This window comes from Anomaloglossus baeobatrachus, chromosome 1 (assembly GCF_048569485.1).
Source record: "Anomaloglossus baeobatrachus isolate aAnoBae1 chromosome 1, aAnoBae1.hap1, whole genome shotgun sequence".
NCBI lineage: Eukaryota > Metazoa > Chordata > Amphibia > Anura > Aromobatidae > Anomaloglossus > Anomaloglossus baeobatrachus.
Window position 1 is genome coordinate 470,953,054 of NC_134353.1, and position 24,514 is coordinate 470,977,567.

Genomic DNA, 24,514 nt, shown 5'->3' on the forward strand with positions numbered 1-24,514 from the left:
TAAGAATAATCAAATGTCCCATCCTTCTGCTGTTTCTAGGGAACTAAGGCTGATTGTTGTAAGGAATAAGTATATTAGAGGGGTTGTCCCATAAATAACATATATCATATCTCAGCTGGATGTGATAAATGTTTGATTGCTGGGGCACAACATCCAGGACCCCCATGATCACAAGAACAGAGGGCCCAGAGTTCCATGTGTGAAGTGTTAGTGAGCATGTGCACCCACTGCTACAATTACTGTCAATGTAAGCGGGAGTGCACATGCTCACTAACACTGTATTCACACAGGGGACTTTGGACCATTATTCTTGGGATTGGTGGGTGTGACTCAGCGGCAGGAGCCCCAAAAATCATACATTTATCATCTATCCTGTGGGTAGGTGATAAATCTTGTTTATGGGACAACCCATTTAAGTACAGTTTTCTTGCCTAGCACAGGATAGATTGACTAAATACTAAAAGTATTAAATGTAAAAAGTAATAAAAGTAAATGGTCATCTTTGAGTTATTATACAGCTATTAGGTTTGTTAGCTTTTCTGATGCAGTTCTCAAAATTCCCTGCCTAGACATAGATTCAATACAAAACATGGCAACTTACAGCCACCATCAGATGGAAAGGGCTAGGTACTTACTATGCACTATGTTCTCATCCAAATCAAATGGTAAGAAAACCGTGTGCAGAAAGCGCCATATCTCCCTTTACAGGCAGGAGCAGGCATTCAAATATATATTTCTTTCCAATCTATAAAGGTTTGACTTTTTATTGTTATAAAGAATTTTGGGTGTAAAAGTGACATTAAGTTTAAAGGTGATTTTCTTGAAGTATAAAAAAAAGCTGACATATGATAAAAAAGTGAAATTACTGAGCTATCAGTCCATTCTCTGACAGTTGTAGTGTGCTTACTTCATGACCTGAAATTGTTGTATTGCCGTGGCTTACTTGCCTGTTTGATGCTTAAGTCTTATGACAATACATGTTTCCAGTAGAACAGGCACGAGGGAAGAGTAAGCACAGTACACCAGGCTGGATTTCACATTTAAAAGCTTTGATTGGCAGGATGAGGAAGACACAGATTGGCTGTACACACGGAGGAGTTCTACCTCTTCACCTGACCTATCCCGCAATTGGAGAAAACAAGGCAAGAAGTCCGATTGGATGTACACTTTTCCACCTCCACCACCGCCTCCACCTCCCCCTCCACCACCTCCACCTTCATTGCCTCCTCCTCCACCACCTAAGGTGAGTATTGCATGGTACACCTGCTCTTTGCATTATTGGACACAAGGTAAACATTTACCCTTGTATTTTTGTGAGCTAGGATGTTCTGTTGGAAGCTTGTGTATTCTATAAAGTAAAATATAATATTTAATTTTCAGGGATCCTATAGGACAGCATCACGTTTGATGATTACTCATGCTACTTATGGATAGGAACAGAAACAGGTTAAAAATTGTATCCCTTCCCACTTTTCTTCATTATATTCCTGTGCAACAGGTACATGGAAAAGCAGTTTAAAACTGGCATCCTGAAAATAATCATCTTGCTACTTACCAAGCAGTGCCTATTCATCCTTGTCCCAGATCTACTAATACACCAAATGTAAAGGATAATGACCTGTATTGGTAAATTTCCCTTTGGGCACCCATGGGGGTAAAGCAAAAGACGTCATACTCAACCCTGAACTGTGGCTATTTCAGTCTTTGCCAGGCCAGGTGCGCTGATGGCTACATGGTCAGAAATATTTATCTGTAGTTTTGCAAAGCCATCGAATGGTGAGCTGAATATAGCTTTTTATTCATACATTTTCCTAGCTAACATATGAATTTTACTAAGGAGTAGCAATGAGCAAACCCGAGTTAGTTCGCTTCGGCATGTGCAGCTGAACTGAGCCTCCACGGGTTTGGACTTGACCCAAACCCCAATGGAAGCCACTGATTGGCAGTTCGGGTCTTTACCCACGTGTAGCCAGCCATAAGCAGAACCCTTCTGGGGGATGGTGGGTGGTGTTTTTCCATATTTTTTACTAGGTGCACACTACATCCGATCCCGCTGCTGTTTTTTTTTTTTTTAAATCAGATGCTTTTTTATTAAAACAGAGTACATACAACAGAATAACAAATCGGCATCCAAATTAAATTTATCACATCTATTACCCCTTTAACTCCCCCCCGCCCCCTCCCCCACCCTGGCAGCAACACTTCTCCCCGATACTACATCCCATTTAGTACACACTTAGGATACCCTTCAACTGTAGTATAGCAACCATCCCGTTGTGCAGGAGGAACAACTAGTACCAAATAAAACAAAACATACACATCAGAGGTCTCAGACGGCTATCCCGGTCCCAGACCAGTTTACTGGTCCATCACTCGTCTTATTCGCATTGCAGCCAAGGAGACCAGAGCTTCTCAAACATTTTAACATTCCCCCTTCTTTCATACACTCCCCGTTCCAGCTGAAGAATACATTCCACCCTTTTAATGTACTCTCCCCTGGTCGGGGGGTCTTTTTTAATCCAGGACCTGGCGATTAGCTTTCTTGCCGCATACAGCAGCCTAGCAATGAGAATTTTCATAGTATTTTCCACCCCAAGCTCCTCAACATATCCCAATAGGCATAGCACTGGTTCCCTGGGGAGGACACACCCATATGTTCTTCCTATCTTGTGGATAACCTTAGTCCAAAAGGAGACCAGTCTCGGACAAGACCACATCATATGAAAAATACCTGCGTCAGATCCCTGACACCTTGGACACTCCGAATTCCTTTTCAACCCCATTTTAAACATCAGTAAGGGAGACCTATATACCCGGTGAATCACGTATAGGTGAGACAGTCTGGCCGGTTCGCTCATGGAAAGTTTAGGGACATACTCCAGGATACTCTCCCACACCTCCTCCGTTATCGGCCCAACTTCCTCCTCCCATTTAGATTTAGTTTTAATTGGGTATTCTAAAAGAAAGGTATGTAGTATATCTTTATACGTGCCAGAAATGATCCCTTTAGTGCTTCCTCCGCCCTTACACACATACTCCAGTACCAGGTCAGTCTGTATGGCCACACTTTGTTTAGCCGCTTGGGCTGCAATCGCATGTTTTAATTGTCTGTAGTGGAGCCAGCCGGACGCCGGTAACTGAAACTCACTCTGTAACTGCGGGAACGATTTCACAATTCCTCCGTCCAATATCTGATGCATGTATATCACACCCTTGCGTCTCCACTCCTCAATATTCCCCATTTTCTGAATCTCCGGGAGATTACTGTTATCCCAGATAGGTGTAAACTTAGTTAACCGGGTCACCCCTCTCACCCTTTTCAGCCTATCCCAGGTCTTATTTATAAGTGCCATTGTAGGAGATGTTCTACCCAGGAGCCCCACCGCACCATCCTCTAGTCCCATTACCAATGGACTTCTACCCACTATGTATTCCAGTACTTCTTTAATGCCCCCATCTTTCTCTCGATCAGACCAACCCCTGAGGTGTTGACATTGCGCCGCTATATAATACAATTCCGGATTTGGGATTGCTAGACCCCCCTCATCCTTCGGCCTTTGTAAAGTCTCTAATCGCACCCTAGGCTGCTTTTTACCCCACACCTGGTCCCTAAACAGCGAGTTTATCCCTTTAAATCTTTTCCTTGAAATACAAACAGGGGCATTGTGCAGTATGTATAAGAGTTTAGGCATTACTACCATCTTTAGCAAATTAACCCTTCCAACAACTGACAAATGTAGCTTGTTCCAGGCATCCACCTTGGTTCTCAATTTTTTAAGGAGCGGCCATAAGTTCACCTGTATGTATTTTTCTACTGGCAGAGATATCTGGATACCTAGATATTTAAATTCGTCCACATTCTTCAATTTGTTAGCCCCAGTATCCTCATTTGTCCAGGCTACTTCCCCATCCACTTTAAAGAGGCTTGATTTAGACCAATTAATGGTCAGTCCCGAAACTTCTCCAAATTTCTCTATTATCTGCATGGCATGATCCAATGAGGCTGATGGATCCCCCAAGAAAAGTAATAAATCGTCAGCATAAAGTGCTATTTTCTCCTCTAAATGCCCATACTTAAATCCATGGATCTCCTTTGTTTTCCTAATGGCCGCCGCCAGAGGCTCTATTGCAATAGCAAATAGGAGCGGTGATAGTGGGCAGCCCTGCCTCGTTCCCCGGTGCAACTCAAACGCTGAGGAGGTCATACCGTTAACTCTAACTTTAGCAGTAGGCCTATTATACAACAGCTGCACCCACTTTACAAACCGTGGGCCAAAACCCATATGCTGCAACACTTTCCACAGATACCCCCACTCAACACTATCGAACGCTTTCTGGGCATCTAACGAAGCGATCACCCTCCGGCCAGGGTTGTCAGGCGGCAACTGTAGATTAAGGTACAATCTCCTGATATTAGCAGCTGTCGACCTATTGGCCATGAACCCTGATTGGTCCATATGGATTAGGTTAGATATAACTCCAGTCAGCCGGTTTGACAACACCTTAGCCAGAAGCTTCACGTCCGCTGTTAATAACGAGATGGGTCTATATGAGTCTGGAAGCCTCGGATTTTTATCCTCCTTAGGAATTACTACTATTATTGCTTCTCTCATAGATTCAGGCAATACACCTTCCCCCTCCGCCACCTCAAAGACTTTCAATAGTTTGGGTAATAGGATTTCTTCTAACTGTTTATAAATTTCAACTGGTAGCCCGTCTGCTCCCGGTGCCTTGTCATTGCTCATGCCATGCAGAGCGCCCTCCAGTTCATCAATAGTAATAGGTGACTCCAGTTTATCTCTATCCGCCACAGACAACACCGGAAGCTCACCTTGCTCAAGAAATGAGTCCACCTCTTCCACCCTCATCTCTCCGCTAGAAGAATATAGCGTGCGATAGAAATCTTTAAAGACCCCAAGGATCTCCTCAACCTCAGTGACCTGTGTCCCCTCCACCGTGTCCATACCATGCACAAATGAACTACTCCTTTGAACTGCAGCTATGACCGATAATAGATGACCAACTTTTTCCCCCTCCTCATAAAAATGCAATTTTTGGAATGCCTGCTTCCTTACCGCCTTCTCCAAAAGCATCTTATTAACCTGTTCATGCGCCTGCCTAAGATTTTGCTTCGCGTCCGTAGTAGTACTCCGGATTGCTTCCAGCTCTGCCTTATCTAAGGCCTCCAGCCTATCTTTCTCATCCTGCCTCGTCTGTGTTTTACGTTTACAGATATCCCTGAACAGGAGTCCCCTGAGGTATGCCTTCATCGCATCCCATACCACCAGCGGACCAGTGCTACCCTCATTGTGGATAAAGAAATCCCCAAGATCCCGTTCTATATTCCCCATATTAATATGACGGATCCATGCTGGATGAAGCTTCCACTCTCCCCTCCTTCCCCCCGTCAGGGTCCCCCGTCGTATGGACACTAGAATTGGGCTATGATCCGAAATCACTCTTGTCAGATATTGCACGCCACCTATCATTGCATCCATCAGATCACTAGCTAGAGCCATGTCAATGCGGGACAGAGTGTTATGCGAAGCCGAATAACAAGAGAAGCAGGATACCCTCCCATTCCTCACTCGCCAGGCGTCCACCATTCCAAGTTCCCCAATAAGAGTGCCAAACGAAGTCATACAACTATCCTGGATACCTGGAGGTCTACTACTCCTATCCCAGTACAGGTCTATCACATTATTGAAGTCCCCCACCAGTAAAAAAGGGATTACTCCCCCCTTCTCAGAGAACTCCCTTATCTCCCTTAGTTTGGTGCACTTATATGGAGGTGGTATATATATTGCAGCTATACACATGAGTCTGCCAAATATTTTACACTTGACGGCCACACCCTGTCCCTCTTTATCCACATACACTTCTATCTCTTCATATTGCACAGAGTTATGGATCAGCAGTGATACACCCCTTGCATAGTTGGAAAAGGTGGAGTGATAGGCCTTCTGCACCCATCTCCTATTTAAAACATGTGTTGTCTCCTTTGTTAGATGCGTTTCTAGTAGACATATTACTGACGGGTTCTGGTCTTGAACATATTTAATTATTGCCGCTCTCCTAGACCTATCTGATAACCCTCTAATATTCCAACTCAACACCTTAATTCTATCCCCCATTATCCCACCCAGTAAAACCATCAAACCTTGTAGTATCTCCCCATGCTGCCTCTACCCTACCCCTTTCCCCCCTCCCCCTCTGCTCCCCTCCCCTCCTACTCCCCACCACTTCCTGTTTTCGAGTACTCCCGTGAAGCATCGGGTTTTCCAAACCTGGTCCATAATCTCTACTAAATCCCCCCCTACCTCCCTCGCCTTCCCCTCTTAGACACATTTTAAAACTCGTCCCTTTTCCAACAATTCTCCACTCCCCCCCTTTCTATGTATAATCATATTCCACTCAACCAATATAACAGTAAAATGGCGAACAGTAATTAAACTGGAATCTCAAATTGTAAATACCACCACCGCGCCAAATTAGGCAGTCCCCATGTCCTGCGAAGCTCACATCAAACCCTTCGCATTCCCCCTGCATACTACCTCAATCCCAAAGGGAAGGAGAAAAAAAAAAAAAAAAGAAAAAACAAGAAGGGTCCCCTGTAAGCTCCTAAGGATGTCGTAGAGCCTCAGCCGGCCTTCTCCAACACACTGCAGATTCAGACAGTCAGCTCATTCCTTCAAACGGATCCGATTTTTGTTTGCGTCCAACCACTGCATGGCTTCCTCTGGAGTTGTAAAAAAGTGCACCCGCTCCAACGCCGTCACTCTTAGCTTTGCCGGGAACATCATTAAGTATTGCACCCCCATCTCTCGCAGGCGCCTCTTTACTCCTGTAAAAGTCATACGTAGCTTTTGAACAGAAATGGAGTAGTCCGGGTATATGGAAATTCTCTGGCCGTCAATCATAAGATCCTCCATGTCTCTTGCCTTTCGCAGTATAGTGTCCCTGTCTCTGTAGTTGAGGAGCTTGGCTAGCATAGTGCGAGGGCCCCTGCCTGCTGGTTGTGGCTGCATCGGGACTCTGTGTGCACGTTCCACAGCATAGAGCTTGGATAAGACATTAGCACCCATTTTCCCCCTGAGCCAGTCTTCTACATATTCAGTGGGGTTTCTTCCTTCCGCTTTCTCAGGGATGCCGACAATTCGGATGTTATTTCTTCTAGAGCGGTTCTCTAAATCATCATTTTTTGCCACGATTTCAGCTATCTGCTGTGCAAATGTTTCTTCAGACTTTTGTAGTTTTGTAATATGATCCTCTGTTATCCCCACTCTCTCCTCTACAGCAGTTGTTCTCAGATCGGCTTTCTTGAGGTCTTTCTTAATGTCAGCAACCTCTGCCTGTAATCCCTTAACTTGCTTCGTCAGGGAAGTCAGAGCCTCTTTACAAAAAGACACCACTGCAAAAACGTCCTTTAAAGTGGGGTTTTCTGGAGCCTGGTCTGCACTATGTGCTTTCTCCACTTCTCCTGTCTTATCTAGCTGCTTTTCACCATCCCCCATCTCATCAGAGCTGGCATTGTCTTCTCCCCCTCACCTCTGTTATCTGTATGCTGATGTGATTTCTCTGAAGTCCGGGCAAATTTCTCCAGCCTTGCAGCGATCTGCATCCTCTCCTGACAGGCTGCATTAACTTTCTCAGCTTCCTGCCTTATCATGGCACCATCCTGAGAGCTGGGGACTTTCACGCCTCCATTATCTTTTTGCCTGTGACGGACCATGGCACCTCTCTGCATCCACCAGACTCACCCCAGACAAGTCCTCACCACCTTATCTTCCTGACAGCCGGCTGAGGCAGTGATAACAGCGGTATTCAGGGATTTATCAAGGGAGTTTGCAGGAGAGCTCCACAAACACGTCTCTTCACATTGCCGTCCAGGCCACGCCCCCCGATCCCGCTGCTGTTACCCCCACTGCGAGCCATTCAAACACTTCAAGTGGCTCGCGCTGGACTGAGCACAAAGCGTACCTGAGCAGCCATGCTTCTGCGAGTGATCAGCATACCTAAAGCACTTGAACTCCAAACCCTAACTCTGGGGGTTTTTTTTTGTAAAGTTGGTGTTCGGCAAGAAAACTGGTTTGCTCACCTCTACTAGATAGCATTGCCTATAAATCCCCATCTGACATCTGGATCTCTGTAAAGGGAATCTTTCAGTAAGAGCAAAACCCCCTTCCTTAAGTGCACATATGTGCATGCAGGTCTTCCTAAATTCATTGACATGTTTATATCTTCTACTTGTTTCTGCATTCCTGAATAGTGTTTTCATTCCTGAGGTGTAAAGCGCTCTGGGCTTCAGAGAGCACTTAAATTGGTTGTCCTACAAGGTTGATTTTAATCAATAGATCTTGAAATAATAATAATTTCCGCAATTGGATGTGTTTATATAAAATATAGTTACTTAGGTTGAAAAAAGACCTAGGTCCATCTAGTTCAACCTTCCTCCACCAGTTCTACATTTGGTCACTAAGTCATTTATAACCAACAATGTTGTGTGTACTGAGGAAATCATCCAGCCCTTTTTTAAAAGCTGTTATAGTATCTGCCATTACTACCTCTTGTGGTCGGCATTCCACAGTCTGACTGCTCTAACTGTAAAGAACCCTTTCCTATTTAACTGCCGGAATCGCTTTTCTCCCAACTCTCAGTGTATGCCCCCTGGTCCTTAGTATTGACTTTGGAAGAAATAAGTCATGTGCCAGTCCTTTATATTAACCACACATGTATTTATACATATAAATGAGATCTCTTCTGAGACGTCTTTTTTTAAGCTAAACATATCTAACTTTTCCAACCTGTCATCATATGGGAGGCCTTCCATTCCCTGTAGTAGTCTAGTTGCCGCCTTTGAACTGACTCTAACTTCTGAATGACCTTTTTAAAATGTGGATCCTAAAACTGGATCCCATATTCCAGATGTGGCCTTGCAAGTGATTTATACGTTGGGATCACGGGATCTAATCTCTCTTTTTATACACCCTAAAATCTTGTTTTCTTTAGCAGCTGCTGCTTGACATTGAGTGCTGCTGATCTGCTTATTTGTAATGATAATACCCAAGTCGTTCTCCTGTTGTGTAGTCCCGAGTTTACTTCCATTTAATGTATACGAAATTATAGGATTACTCCATCCTAGGTGGATTACTTTACATTTAGCAACATTAAATCTCATTTGCCAAGTATCTGCCCATTCTGACATCTTATCCAGATCTTTTTGTAATATTGTACTATCAAGGTCAGTTTTTAATATCCTACATAGTTTGGTGTCATCAGCAAAGACTGACACTTTACTATCAATCCCATCCACAAGGTCATTAATAAAGAGATTAAAAAGAATCGGTCCTAGCACAGATCCCTGCGGCACCCCACTTCTGACTATAGCCCATTTAGAGAATGTACCATTTATGACTACTCTTTGTTTCCTATCTTTTAGCCAATTCCTTACCCAGTTGCATATAGTTTCCCCTAGTCCTTGCTTCTGGAGCTTTAGTATAAGGCTATTATGTGGTACAGTATCAAATGCCTTTGCAAAGTCCAAATAAATCACATCAGCTGCATTACCAATATCCAGGTTTGCACTTACCCACTCATAGAACCCCAACAGGTTGGTTAGACACGACTTATCTATCATGAATCCATGCTGTCAGTTATTATATTATTTTCTGCAATATATTTTTGCATGTCATCCCTTAAAATGCCCTCAAAAACTTTGCATACTACTGATGTCAGGCTTACTGGACGGTAGTTGCCTGGATCTACCCTCTTACCTTTCTTAAATATCGGTACCACATCAGCAATCCTCCAATCCTGAGGCACCAACCCTGTTACAAGCGAGTCTAAAAAGATGAGATACAGCGGTCTGTCGATTACGGAGCTCAATCCCCTCGATATTCGTGGATGAATGCCATCTGGCCCGGGTTTGTCAATGTTTAATGTTCCTGTGCTAAGATAATCTTATATATGTGTCTTTGCTGTGTACTGTGTAATGGCTGTGTCTGACTGTACAGGGACATGGTCTGATCATACCACAGCTCCTGGGCAGGGGAGGATGCAAAATAGTATACAAATATTACAGCACAGGATTGCAAATTAATTTTTTCCTAGAGGTAAAAGTTTTTTTTTAAATCAAACATGGAAATGTTTTTCCTTACAGAAACCAGCAGCAACAATCAGGTGTTATAATGTCTGTATACTCTCTTTTGTGTCCTGGTATGATCAGACCATGTCCCTGTATGGTCGGACAAACACTGTATGCAGAAATATTAGGCAAATAAGTATTTTGATCACATAATACTTTTTATACTTTTTGTCCTACTCCAAGCTGTATAGGCTTGAGAGCCAACTACCAATTAAGTAAATCAGGTGATGTGCATCTCTGTAATGAGGAGGGGTGTGGTGTAATGACATCAACACCCTATATAAGGTGTGCTTAATTATTAGGCAACTTCCTTTCCTTCGGCAAAATGGGTCAGAAGAGAGATTTGACGGGCTCTGAAAAGTCCAAAATTGGGAGATGTCTTGCAGAGGGATGCAGCAGTCTTGAAATTGCCAAACTTTTGAAGCATGATCACCGAACAATAAAGCGTTTCATGGTGAATAGCCAACAGGATAGCAAGAAGCGTGTTGGGCAAAAAAGGCGCAAAATAACTACCCATGAATTGAGGAAAATCAAGCGTGAAGCTACTAAGATGCCATTTGCCACCAGTTTGGCCATATTTCAGAGCTGCAACGTTACTGGAGTATCAAAAATCACAGGGTGTGCCATACTCAGGGACATGGCCAAGGTAAGGAAGGCTGAAAAATGACCACCTTTGAAACATAAGATAAAACGTCAAGACTGGGCCAAGAAATATCTTAAGACTGATTTTTCAAAGGTTTTATGGACTGATGAAATGAGAGTGACTGTATCATCAAAGATGAACTTGTGGGACCTTTTCGGGTTGAGGATGGAGTGAAGCTCAACTCAACTCCCAGACCTACTGCCAGTTTCTGGAAGACAACTTCTTCAAGCAGTGGTACAGGAAGACGTCGGTATCGTTTAAGAAAAACATGATTTTCATGCAGGACAATGCTCCATCACATGCATCCAACTACTCCCCAGCGTGGCTGGCCAGAATTGGTCTAAAAGATGAAAAAATAATGACATGGCCCCCTTGTTCACCTGATCGGAACCCTATAGAGATCCCGTGGTCCCTCATAAAATGTAAGATCTACAGGGAGGGAAAACAGTAGACCTCTCGGAACATTGTCTGGGAGGCTGTGGAGGCTGCTGCATGCAATGTTGATCATAAACAGATCAAGCAACTGACAGAATCTATTGATGGTCGGCTGCTGAGTGTCATCAGAAAGAAAGGTGGCTATATTGGTCACTAATTTTTGGGGGTTTTGTTTTTGCATGTCAGAAATGTTTTTTTCTAAATTTTGTGCTGTTATATTGGTTTACCTGGTGAAAATAAACAAGTGAGAAGAAAATATATTTGTTTTTTATTAAGTTGCCTAATAATTCTGCACAGTAATAGTTACCTGCAAAAACAGATATCCTCCTAAGATAGCCAAATCTAAAAAAAAAACACTCCAACTTCCAAAAATAGTAAGCTTTGATATTTGAGTCTTTTGGGCTAATTGAGAACATAGTTGTTGATCAATAATAATTTTCTTTGATTGAGTGATCAAGGGGTTAGTCTTGCAACCCACCCCTTCACAGCTGAGTGCACTTGTATGTGTATATAGTGGGGCAAATAAAAGTCTGCACAAGACTTTTCGTCTGCACCAATACAAGTATGCACCATATAAGTATGATGCATTGAATTAGGCCAGAATTGGGCCGGAAGTGACCGGAAGGTAACCGGAAACATAGGCAATGTAAACAATGTTTGTGTTTCTAGTCACTCACACCCCTATAATACTTCACTTTTTACTGCTCCCTCTGATCCCTAAAGCCAGTAATGAACTATTCATCTCTCCCTCCATCCTCCCCACCCATCTTACCTTTCCCTCAGATATTTTCCTCCACATCTCACCCAGTGTCTCCAGATACACACGTCCATCTCATGGCCTCTCCTGCTCCCACCTACTAACACTCTCACTCCTTCTCCTCACTGCTGGGGATATCTCTCCTAATCCTGGTCCTCCTCACCACATCCCTATTGTCACTTCAAACCCTCTTCAACAGCCTAACACAAATTTCCGCAACCTCGCAAACCTCATACCCATTCACCCAGCCCCCGCTCCCCCAGTCCCACTAACAGGAGCTCTATGGAACGCTCGCTCTGTCTGCAACAAACTATCCTACATCCATGATCTGTTCATCACTAATAAACTCTCCTTCCTCGCCATCACAGAAACCTGGCTCACCCCCTCTGACACTGCCTCTCCTGCTGCACTTTCTTATGGTGGTCTCCAACTCTCTCACACCCCCCGCCCCAGTAACAAGCATGGTGGAGGAGTTGGTTTGCTCCTGTCCGACCAATGCTCCTTTACACCAATTCCTCTACCACCCTCTGTCACGCTCCCCTCTTTTGAGGTGCACTCCGTACGCATCTACGCCCCCTCCAACCTTCAGCTGGCTGTCATTTACCGCCCTCCAGGGCCAGCCACTGCCTTTTTTGACCATTTCACCACCTGGCTACTACACTTCCTTTCCACCGACATCCCCACCATCATCATGGGTGATTTCAATATCCCCATTGACACTTCCCACTCATCTGTCTCCAAACTTCTAACACTCGCTTCCTCCTTCAGCCTCACCCAATGGTCTTCTGCAGCTATACACAAAGATGGCCACACGCTGGACCTCATCTTCACTCGCCTCTGTTCCCTATCTAACCTCTCTAACTCACCTCTCCCCCTGTCTGACCACAACCTACTCACATTCTCTTCCCTCTCTTCTCCAAGTATGCAACCCCCCCTCCACAAATTTTCATACCCTCGCAGAAATATCAAACACATTGATTTACACGCCCTTTCTCAGTCCCTTCTCCCCCTCACAGACATTGCATTTCTACATGATGCAGATGCCGCTGCAACTTTATACAACACTACAATCTCTGCAGCTCTCGAATCAGCTGCCCCCCTCACACACACCAAAACCCGCACAATCAACAGGCAACCCTGGCACACAAGGCAGACTAAAGAACTTAGACGGGCTTCCAGAATTGCTGAGCGCAGATGGAAGAGGTCTCATTCCACTGAGCACTTCATTGCATATAAAGAGTCCCTCACCACTTTCAAGTCCACACTCACTGCTGCAAAACAAACCTACTTCTCATCCCTCATATCTTCTTTCTCTCACAACCCTAAACAGCTATTCAACACTTTCAATTCTCTCCTCCGTCCTCCGGCACCACCTCCCTCTCCTCTCATCTCAGCTGAAGACTTTGCCTCTTTCTTCAAGCGGAAGATTGACAACATCAGAGCAAGCTTTGGCCCACAATCACCACAGCCCCTCATCATAGCTACTCATCCCTCTTCCTCCAAATCCAGCTTCTCCACCATGACAGAAAACAATCTCTCCACTCTACTCTCAAGATCACATCTAACCACCTGTGCACTGGACCCGCTCCCATCGCACCTCATCCCCAACATCACCGCAGTCCTCATCCCAGCCCTAACCCATCTCTTCAACCTATCACTAGCAAGTGGTGTATTCCCTTCATGCTTTAAACATGCCTCTATTACACCCATCCTCAAAAAGCCCTCCCTTGACCCTTCCTCTGTGTCAAACTATCGCCCCATATCCCTTCTCCCCTATGCCTCAAAACTACTGGAACAGCATGTCCATCTTGAATTGTCCTCATACCTCTCCTCCTGCTCCCTCTTTGACCGGCTTCAATCTGGCTTCCGACCACATCATTCTACCGAAACTGCCCTAACCAAAGTCACCAATGATCTACTAACCGCCAAAGCCAAGCGACACTACTCTATCCTCCTCCTCCTGGACCTGTCCTCTGCCTTCGACACAGTAGACCATTCCCTCCTACTACAGATTCTCTCATCTCTGGGCATCACAGACTTGGCCCTATCTTGGATCTCCTCATACCTAACCGACCGAACTTTCAGCGTCTCCCATTCTCACACCACTTCCTCAGCTCGCCCCCTATCTGTCGGTGTCCCTCAAGGCTCAGTTCTTGGACCCCTGCTGTTCTCCATCTATACCTTCGGCTTGGGACAGCTCATAGAGTCCCACGGCTTCCAGTATCATCTCTATGCCGATGACACACAGATCTACCTCTCTGGACCTGACATTACCTCTCTACTAACCAAAATACCACAATGTTTGTCTGCTATTTCATCCTTCTTCTCTGCACGATTCCTAAAACTTAACATGGACAAAACAGAGTTTATTGTCTTTCCTCCTCCTCACTCACCTCCTCCAACAAGCCTTTCCATCAAACTTGATGGTTGCTCACTCACCCCAGTCTCACAAGCTCGTTGCCTTGGAGTAACCCTCGACTCTGCTCTATCCTTCAAGCCACACATCCAAGCCCTCTTCAACTCATGCCGATTACAACTCAAAAATATCTCCCGGATCCGTGCTTTTCTTAACCAAGAATCCTCAAAAACATTAGTGCATGCCCTCATCATCTCCCGCCTCGACTACTGCAACCTCCTGCTCTCTGGCCTCCCTTCCAACACTCTTGCACCCCTCCAATCTATCCTAAACTCTGCAGCCCGCTTAATCCACCTCTCCCCTCGCTACTCCCCAGCCTCGCCACTCTGCCAATCCCTTCACTGGCTTCCCATCGCCCAACGACTCCAGTTCAAAACATTAACCATGACATACAAAGCCATGCACAACCTGTCTCCTCCCTACATCTGTGACCTAGTCTCCCAGTACCTACCTGCACGCAACCTTAGATCCTCACAAGATCTCCTTCTCTGCTCCTCTCTTATTTCCTCTTCCCACAATCGTGTACAAGATTTCTCCCGTGCATCCCCCATACTCTGGAACGCTCTACCTCAGCACATCAGACTCTCCACTACCGTGGAAAGCTTCAAGAGGAACCTCAAGACCCACCTCTTCCAACAAGCCTACAACCTACAATAGCCCTCAGCCCAGTAGACCACTGCGCAACCAGCTCTGTCCTCACCTATTGTACCATCACCCATTCCCTGTAGACTGTGAGCCCTCGCGGGCAGGGTCCTCTCTCCTCCTATACCAGTCTGTCTTGTACTGTTAATGATTGTTGTACGTATACCCTCTTTCACTTGTAAAGCGCCATGGAATAAATGGCGCTATAATAATAAATAATAATAATAATAATAATAATAAAAAAAATCCTCTAAAATACAACTTGCCTAATAATTCTGCACATGGTGTGGTAGGGGCAAATTTATAAGATTATCTCAGCACAGGAACAGCGAGATCGCTAATGAGGTCACTGTTGCGTCACCAAAACCGTGACGTAGCAGCGATTTCGGTAGCGATCTCGCTATGTGTGAAGCACCCCTAAGATCTATTGATTAAAATCAACTTTAAAATTGACTTTGTTTGTGGGAAAATCCCTTTAAGTAGACACATCACCAATCTCATTGATAGCTCCTTGTATGATTTCCTTGTATGGTGCCTGACATCACACAGACTGTTAAGCTATCAAACAAGCTAAAGAGTCTGCTGCTGAATGGGAAAACAACCTCTAGACCCAGAGGCTAGTTAAGTGCTCTCCCAGAGCATTTTACACTCATTTGCACATGACTGAAAATACTTTTAACCCAGGAATGGAGGAACAAATAGAAGATATAAAGGTGTCAATAGACTTACATGTCAAATATCTGTACGCATATATATATATATATATATATATATATATATATACAGTATATACACACTTTGGGGGTTAAAGCTGGGTTCACACACAACGACAACGACGTTGCTGTTACGTCACCATTTCCTGTGACGTAACAGCGACCTTACATGATCGCTAGTTAGCTGTCAAACATGTAATTTTAAGCAGCGACGGAGCAGCGATCATAGCGACCTCAACTGTCGTTGGGACGTGCCACACGCGTCGCTGTGTGACGACTCAGACCTTGATAGAGGCGTGGTGTTTACCCCTAGACATGTTTTGCGTTGCCTCTTTTCACGCCCTCTGTTCCGATTGGTGATCGCTACAGCACCTTTGCGTTGCCTTTTTCACGCTCCTCTGTTCCGATTGGTGATCACTACAGCAGCGCCTGATTGGGTGACCGTGCCAAACAAAGGAAGATACAAAGAACAACACACTAGCGACACCAGACAGAGACTCTACTACGTGGAACAAAGAATGGAACTTAAAGAATGAAATCACTGTAACACCTTCGGCAAGGTACCCAATCGGAACGCTGTTATGACCACCAATCGGAGTCGTGGGGGCATTGTAAAATACACTGCAAAAACACGCCCTTGTCCTGCCTTCAGTCCTACGTCATTGCCTTCAGCGTCGTCACGACCGTCAGTGCTGCGATGTCAAACACAAGGATGCATGTGGTGCAGCGGGATAGCAGCGATCAAAAAATGACCTGGAATATTCAAGAGCGAGCAACGATCTCGCAGCAGGGGTCTGATCGTTGTTATGTGTCACACACAGCGACGTCGCTGTTGAGGTCGTTGCTAAATAACAGAAAATGGCGACTTAGCAGCAATGTTGTTGTCGTCGTCGGTGTGTGTGACACCACCTTTAATCTTACTGAATTTAGTTTTGCACTGTCACTCCATTGCAATTGCAGAGATATTCACATTTGTTTCACCTGAGGCGAACTGTGTGAAATCTCTGCTTTGCAATCTAACTGAGCGTTTCTTCTCTTGGGATGGGCTCTTTCACCAGTCCCAAATGCTGCAATTCACTGCTCAGCAGTGTCTAATGTTGCTAAATTTCTAGACGAGCTTCTGAACCGTGATTGGCATCCTCTGAAAGGCGAGTGTGAAATTGCACTCCTCCAGAGAAAAGTGAAGAAGCACCCAGTTGCACTGATAGCAGATATTTCACATACTTCACTGCAAAAGCAATAAATGTGAATATTTTTGCAATTGTGTGACGCCGAGCAAAATGGAAATGAGAGGCAGAATCTGGGGAGCTCAAAGTATTTTTTGTAGTTACACTTGTTTTCATTAATGATGATCTAAGTATTGTCTGTAGAGAATCAAGATAGAATATGATGCCTTAATACAGCATACATAGCACAGGGCACAAGTTCGGAAATCTGTTCTGTGAAAATCTCGAGAAAGCATACATATCAACATGTTTGGATCAACTAGGCACATGCTATAAGGCTAAAAAAATATTTTAGTCTTTGGCTATGTTCTCTGAAAGAACAATTGCATGACGTAATGACGTAACAGAAAATGGCACTTGAAAATGTTGTCCATTTAATTGGATATTGCTAGGTCATAAGACTGCAGGATGGTATCCATGCCCAGTAAAATTAGTTTAATTATATGGTATCATCAGGTAAAGACATATTATTTAAATTCATTTTTTAATTTAAATATAGTTTTTTAACTAATGTGTCATTTTTTTCTAGTTTTGGAACTGCAATGCAAAACCTTTTCATTCTGGACTCTAGAATAGGCTGTGAATGCAGCAGGCAGGCATATAATGGCAATTCAATTTTAGTGGCAGAGGCCTACACAAGGGAAAATGGAAACACTATACATATAAATAATGCTCAGTATGTATTTCCCCATCACTTTCTGTTCTGCACTCCATGACGTCCTGTTGAATGTGATGGTCTATCTTATGTCTCTGTCAGAGGCATAGCTAGGGGATCAGCACGGAAGAAGGCAAAACATCTGAGTGTGCTCCTCACCAGGTATCCATGTTTCCAACTATGGGGACTCATCTTAATCATGGGTATAGGTCAATGTTTCCCAAACTCCAGTCCTCATGGTCCCCCAACAGATAATATCTTCAGGATTTCCTAGTATTGCATAGCTGGGAGAACCTGTGGCAATTACTGATGCCTTGGTAATAATTCCATCACCTGTGCAATACTGAGGCTATCCTGAAAATATGATCTGTTGGGGGCTGTGCGGACTGGAGCTTGGGAAACACTGGTATAGGGAATGGTTTAGGGGAACCACAGCAAACAACCTCACTTTTACTGAAAACTATCACTGTACAAAGACCAAGACTGATATTGCCACCGTATGGTGATGGTGAACATATACAGTATATCAGTCCTGCAGAACATATGAACAGATTTCAATGCAGTTATAGATAGTGATTTACAGTTGACATTTTTTCTGATGGAGTCGTTCACTTTTCCCATCTTTTCCATCTAGCCCGGACTGCCATGACATCTTTTTCCAGTCATGACTCATCTGCAGTTTAGAACCAAAGAGCAATTGATTTCTCACATTTCCAGAACTGTCCTTATGTTTTCCCGACCCGCATAATCTTATCATGCTGTTGTTACCCCAATGCTGAGCCAACTGCTTCTCCTTGTCCTGTTGTTTGGCACAAAACAGTGCTGCTCTTAGTGACCCACATAGTAATGGCACTGTGGAAACCACATCCTGGAATGCAAAGGATATCAGTCACAGTGTGATGATTTCGTCATGTTACACCAGGCCTAGTCAAGTGCGTTGTAAAGCGACGTGCAGCCTACAGAATATACCGCGTAAGTGCAGAGAGACCATGTCTCCCTGATCTGCCGCAGTGCGGTACAGGGAAGCATCTGCTGTGATTCTTGGTCTTTCTAAACATTATTTTACATTTGTAATCAAAATAATGTTATCATTATGGATCAACTTTGATTAGAAAAATAGCATTTAAGTTAGTTACAAAATTCTCAAACTGTTAAATTCAATTTCAAGTATGGAAACTGTTTACCGTAATTCTCTGAGTTAAGCTAATTGCCTGCAGTGTTAAGGCGTTTAAAGGGAATCTGTCACCACTTTGACCTTTTTAAATTGTTAATATGGGCATACAGGTTATAGAATGCTGACAACAGTCTTACCTTTATGTCCCATATTAGACGCCTTGTTGTGGATAAATAATCTTTTATCACTTTATGTAAATGAGCTCTTCCAGGCTATGGGGAGGACGCTGCCTGGAAGAGATTATTACAAATAAGGCTGCTTTCACACTACGTTTTTTTAGCATGCGTCATGAACGTTTTTTTGCTGCAAAAATGGATCCTGTTTTTACAAAGAAAAACGCATGCAAACGCATGTGTTATTTTGCAGGATCCTGCCACTTGAAGTTTATGGGCGGGCATTGAAGTCATGTGATCGGGAGTGAGGGGAACTGAACGTGTTAGACTGGGAACCGGCATCTGACAGCTGCAGACGCTGGTAACCAAGGTAAACATCGGGTAACTAAGCGAAGTGCTTTGCTTGGATACCCGTTATTTACCTTGGTTACAAGCGTCTGTAGCTGCTAGGAACCGGGCTGCCTGCTCCCTGCACACGTAACCAAGGAAAACATCGGGTAACTAAGCGAAGCGCTTTGCTTGGTTACCCGATATTTACCGTGGTTACGAGCGTCCGTCCGCCACTCTCAGGCGGGGGAGAGAGAGACTGATCACGCCAGGCTGGTTTCTGGGCATGCTCAGTAGAGCAAGCAGGATCCTGTCTATCAGCATGCCAGCGTTCACATGCGTTTACGTGCAGTATAGTCAGGATCCAGTGAAAAACAGTATTTGGACGCAGCTCAAAAACGCTACAAGTAGCGTTTTTGAAAAAAGTTAAAAAACTGCAACTCGCTGGATCCTCACTATAACGCACACAAACGCATGTAAACGCATGTTGACGCGAGTCCATTGCAAATGCATTGAAATGAAAACGCATTTGCACTGGATCCGTTTTTGCGTTAAAAAAACGTTCATGACGCATGTTAAAAAAAACGTAGTGTGACAGCAGTTTTAAAGGAGCGTTACCAGTGTGAGACAAGTAACTGACACAGAACAGGAGAAATTACTGTACATGTGCCTTTTTGCAAACACATTTTTTTTGCATCTCACTGAGCTCTGCTTCATTGCAACAATATTGCAACACTATCTGCATGTGAGATGGAGGCTGAAGCTGAGAGGAACCTGCAGAAGTGTGAGTTATAATCACATACAGCTCTAGAGCGGACATCACACTGGTAATGCCCCTTTTTTTTAAAATAAATTCTGGAGGCGGAGTTATCTTCCAGGCAGTATTCACCCCTTAGCCTGGAAGAGCTCATTTACATAAAGTGATAAAAGATGATATTTCTACAACGAGGTGTCTGGTATGAGACAGACAGGTATGACATTTTTCAGCATTCTATAACCTGTATGGCCATATTAACAGTTTAAAAAGGTCAAAGTGGTGACAGATTCCTTTAAATGGTTTAAAGGCATGTGTCTCCATATTATCTTTGACTGTTCCAGCATTAAATATTTACTTAGGTTTCATTAAACTGCATAACTCAATTCTGCAAGCAAATATAAGCAGCTTTGTATTAAATGTTGCTAGAGAAAGATGTTTCTTATTCCACTCCTCCTGAATTTAACATTCACTATGAAAGGAAGTCTATCAGCACAAAATCATTGTTCAAACCTCACACATAGGCACTCCGTGCATTCATGGAATGACGGAGCAGATCAGCGCTCTGTCCCACCCACTTGATTTCCATTTATATCTGCCTTACTCTGGCTCCTTTAAAATCAGAACTGTCAATCAACCTAGGAGGATCTGTGAAAAATGAAAAAGCATCTATGCTTGGTTTGAAAAGCCATTTTGTGTTGTCAGACTCCCACACATTCACAACCGGCCGATTTTGCTCTTTCCATTTTTTTTTCGCCTTCCTTCTTCCAAGACCCATAACTTTTTTATTTTTCAGTCAATCTGGTCATGTGATGACTCTTTTTTTTGTGGAACGAGCTGTACTCTTAAATGAAACCATGAATGCAAAAAAAATTACAAATGCGGAAAAATTGCAAAACAAGTGCGATTGCACTATTGTTTTTGAGATATTTTATTCACGGTGTTCACTATATGGTAAAATTGATCTGTGAGTGTGATGCCTCAGGTCGGTGCGAGTTAGTAGACACCAAACATGAATAGGTTTAATTTTATCTAAGGGGTTAAAAAAAATCAGAGGTTTGTCCAAAAAAGTGGCATAAGTTTTGCGCCATTTTCTGCGACCTGTAGCGTTCTCATTTTTCGGGATCTGGGGCTTAGTTATAGATTATTTTTTGTGTCTCGGGATGACATTTTTAATGGTATAATTTTTGCGCAGATGCTACCTTTTGATCGCCTGTTATTGCATTTTGCACAAAATCGGAGGCGACCAAAAAATGTAATTTTGACGCTTGGAATTTTTTTGCCGCTACGCCATTTACCGATCAGATTAATTGATTTTATATTTTGAGAGCGGGCATTTCTGAATGCGGCGATATCAAATGTGTGTATATTTTTCATTTTTTTAACCCTTTAATTTTCAATGAGGCAAATGGGGGGTGATTTAAACTTTTAAGTTTTTGTATGTTTTTTAATTTTTCTAAACTTTTTTAAACTTTTTCTTTTTAATTTTAATAGAACCCCCTAGGGGACTATAAGGATCAGTAGTCTTATCACTCATTCATTTCTCCTGATTATAGCAGCACCGCTCAGACCGGGAGAAATGATCATCTCCTGTAAGCTGCAGTACTAGGCTGCTTCTTACAGGACTTTGGTCATGTGAGCTACAGGACATGACCCTGTGCTACCATGACAACCATCAGATCCACGTGATTGCATCCCGTAAATTCTGGTAGCAGCCTGTCAGTACACATCTACCGCGATCACCGTTAAAATGGTGCTGTCACATCTGGACAGCTGGACAAGACTGACTGGAATTTCAGAAATCATGTTCAGGCTACCTATTGAAGTCTGTAGAGAGGGGAGAGGAGAAAGGGAAAGAAGAGCAGATTGAGACAATGCTGATGCTTTCTAGTAAGTTATTTTTTTATCTCACATCCAATCTGGATTCACAGCTACTCTGCTCAGTACTGCAATATAATGTCATCCATGAAACTGCTTTGGAACATATTTTGCATAGAGACTGGAGTGCTTCACTCATGTCTCTGTGTACAGTGTAAGGAAAGTGTCATACCAGCTTGCCTCCACCCACTAGCTCGGGAACAACTGAAAATTAACAATAATGCACATAGAGTGGAAAACTAGATAAATAAAATTGCAGGATACAAATCACATATTGATTTAAAATATTGTTATTCTCTGTACACACACACACAATAGTCAGTTTAAAAAGTCACCTGAAATGATAGGAATGCATTAAAGGGGTGGTCAAATGTCAAACTAGATTTCATTCCAAATCCTTATCTACTTAGTACCATAAGCTAAGCTATTTTCTAATATAATTGTATTAAAAATTCCCTACCATTCCCTAACTACACTATCTAACCGCTATTCTATTTTTTATTTATATTTCCTGTGAGCTAACGATGCGTTTGTGATTCCCAGTGCATGCTGGGATATTCAAACAATGCGTCAGCAGAGCAGGGGGCAGAGGCTGTAGTCACTGCTGCAGCCTCTGCCCTCTCCCTGAAAGAAAGCATCATGAGTGATGCTTGTTTAAGGGCTCGTGCGCACGTATATGCTGAATATTCTGCAGGGATTTGACAGCACATGTGCGCTACAAATCACTGCAGAAACACTGCGTAATGGATGCAGTGTTTCAGAAGAAAAAAAAATCCGATTTAATGCGCTCTGGCTGCTGCCCCCAACATAGATAGAGTGGGAGCTGCATCCAAAGAGCACAAATTAATTGACATGCTGCTTTTTAGAACGCACGGATTTGGGACAAAATTTTAGCATCCAAATCGCTGCGTTCAAAAAAGCAACATGCGCACGTGTCATGCACAATCTCCATAGACTGTGCAGGGGACGCAGGACGCATGCAGTTACGCTGCAGTGCTAAACAATAGAGTAAATGCATGCAATTACGCAACGTGCGCACGAGCCCTAAGGGTGCTCATCAACCCCTCTTAAGTGATGCCATTTTGGAAACTAGACCTCTCAAGGCTTCTATCTAGGGGTATAGTGAGCATTTTGGACCCACAGGTACTTCAGATTTTGATAACGTTACGTTGTCATATTGAAAATTTTCATTTTTTTCTCAAAAATGTTGCTTTAGCATCAATTTTTTCACTTTTTCAAGAGGTAATTCCAAAAATTTGACCCCCATGTTTGTTACCCAATTTTTTATGAGCGCGGTGATACCTCACATGTGGTCTGAAACCTTTGTTTGGAGAAATAGGAGGGCTTGGAACGGAAGGAGCAATATTTGAATTTTGGAAAGGAAATTTGGCTGAAAAAGATTGCGGGCACCATGTCTCATTTGGAGGACCCCTGAGGTACGTAAACAGAAAAAAAAAACCCACAAGTGACCCCATATTGGAAACTAGGCCCCTCAAGGAATTTATCTAGATGTTTGGAAAGTACCCTGAACCCCCAGGTGCTTCACAGAAGTTTATAGCGTTGAGCCATGAAAATAAAAAAATAAAATTTTACCACAAAATTGTTACTTCCACCAGGTAGCTTTTTTTTCACAAGGGTAACAGGAAAAAAATCACCATGAAATTTATTGTGCAATTTCTCCTGAGTTTGGTGATATTTTCTATGTGGTGGAAATCAACTGTTTGGGCACACGGCAGGGCTCGGAAGAGAAGGAGTGCCATTTGACTGCACAATTGGGTGGAATCAATAGCGGACGCCATGTTGCATTAGGAGAGCCCCTGAGGTGGAGGTCCCCCACAAGTGACTCCATTCTGGAAAATAGACCCCCTCAAGGAATTTATCTAGATGTTTGGTGAGTACCCCGAACCCTCAGGTGCTTCACAGAAGTTTATAATGTTGAGCTGTGAAAATAAAAAAATACATTTTTACCACAAAATTGTTAGTTCAACCAGATAGCTTTTTTTTTAACAAGAGTAAAAGGAAAAAAATCTGTATAAAATTTATTGTGCAATTTCTCCTGAGTATGCTGATACCTTATATGTGTGGTGGAAATCAACTGTTTGGGTGCACAGCAGGGCTCGGAAGGGAAAAGTGCCATTTGACTGAACAATTGGCTGGAATAATTAGCGGACGCTATGTCGCATTTGGAAAGCCCCTAAGGTGTCTAAACAGTGGAGGTCCCCCACACTGACCCCATTCTGGAAACAAGACACCTCAAGGCTTTTATCTAGGTGTATAATGAGCATTTTTAATCCACGAGTACTTCACAGAATTTGATAAGGTTAGGTTGCTATATTGAAAATTTTCATTTTTTTCACAAAAATGTTGATTTAGCATCAAATTTCTCACTTTTTCAAGAAGCAACAACAAAAGGTGACCCCACCCCAATTTCTTGTGAGCACAGGGATACCCCACATGTGGCCAAAAACCTCTGTTTGGATAAAGGGGAGGGCTTGGAATGGAAGGAGCACCATTTGAATTTTTTTAAAAGTTGAAATAAATTGCATTCACCATGTCACATTAGCAGGGCTCCTTGGGTACCTATACATCAGAAACCCCCCACAAGTGACCCCATTTTGGAAACTGGACCCCTCAAGG

General features: G+C 43.4%; 1 protein-coding gene across 3 annotated transcripts in view; it reads left to right on the forward strand.

The window, feature by feature from the left end:
• LOC142295039 (survival motor neuron protein 1-like) overlaps positions 1-24,514 on the forward strand; it is a 71,253-nt gene that overhangs the window by 31,594 nt on the left and 15,145 nt on the right. For all 3 annotated transcript variants that reach the window (XM_075338112.1, XM_075338126.1, XM_075338119.1), the window contains one exon: positions 1,061-1,243. In XM_075338112.1, coding sequence (XP_075194227.1) covers positions 1,061-1,243 — 183 coding nt within the window. The remainder of the gene's footprint in view (positions 1-1,060; positions 1,244-24,514) is intronic.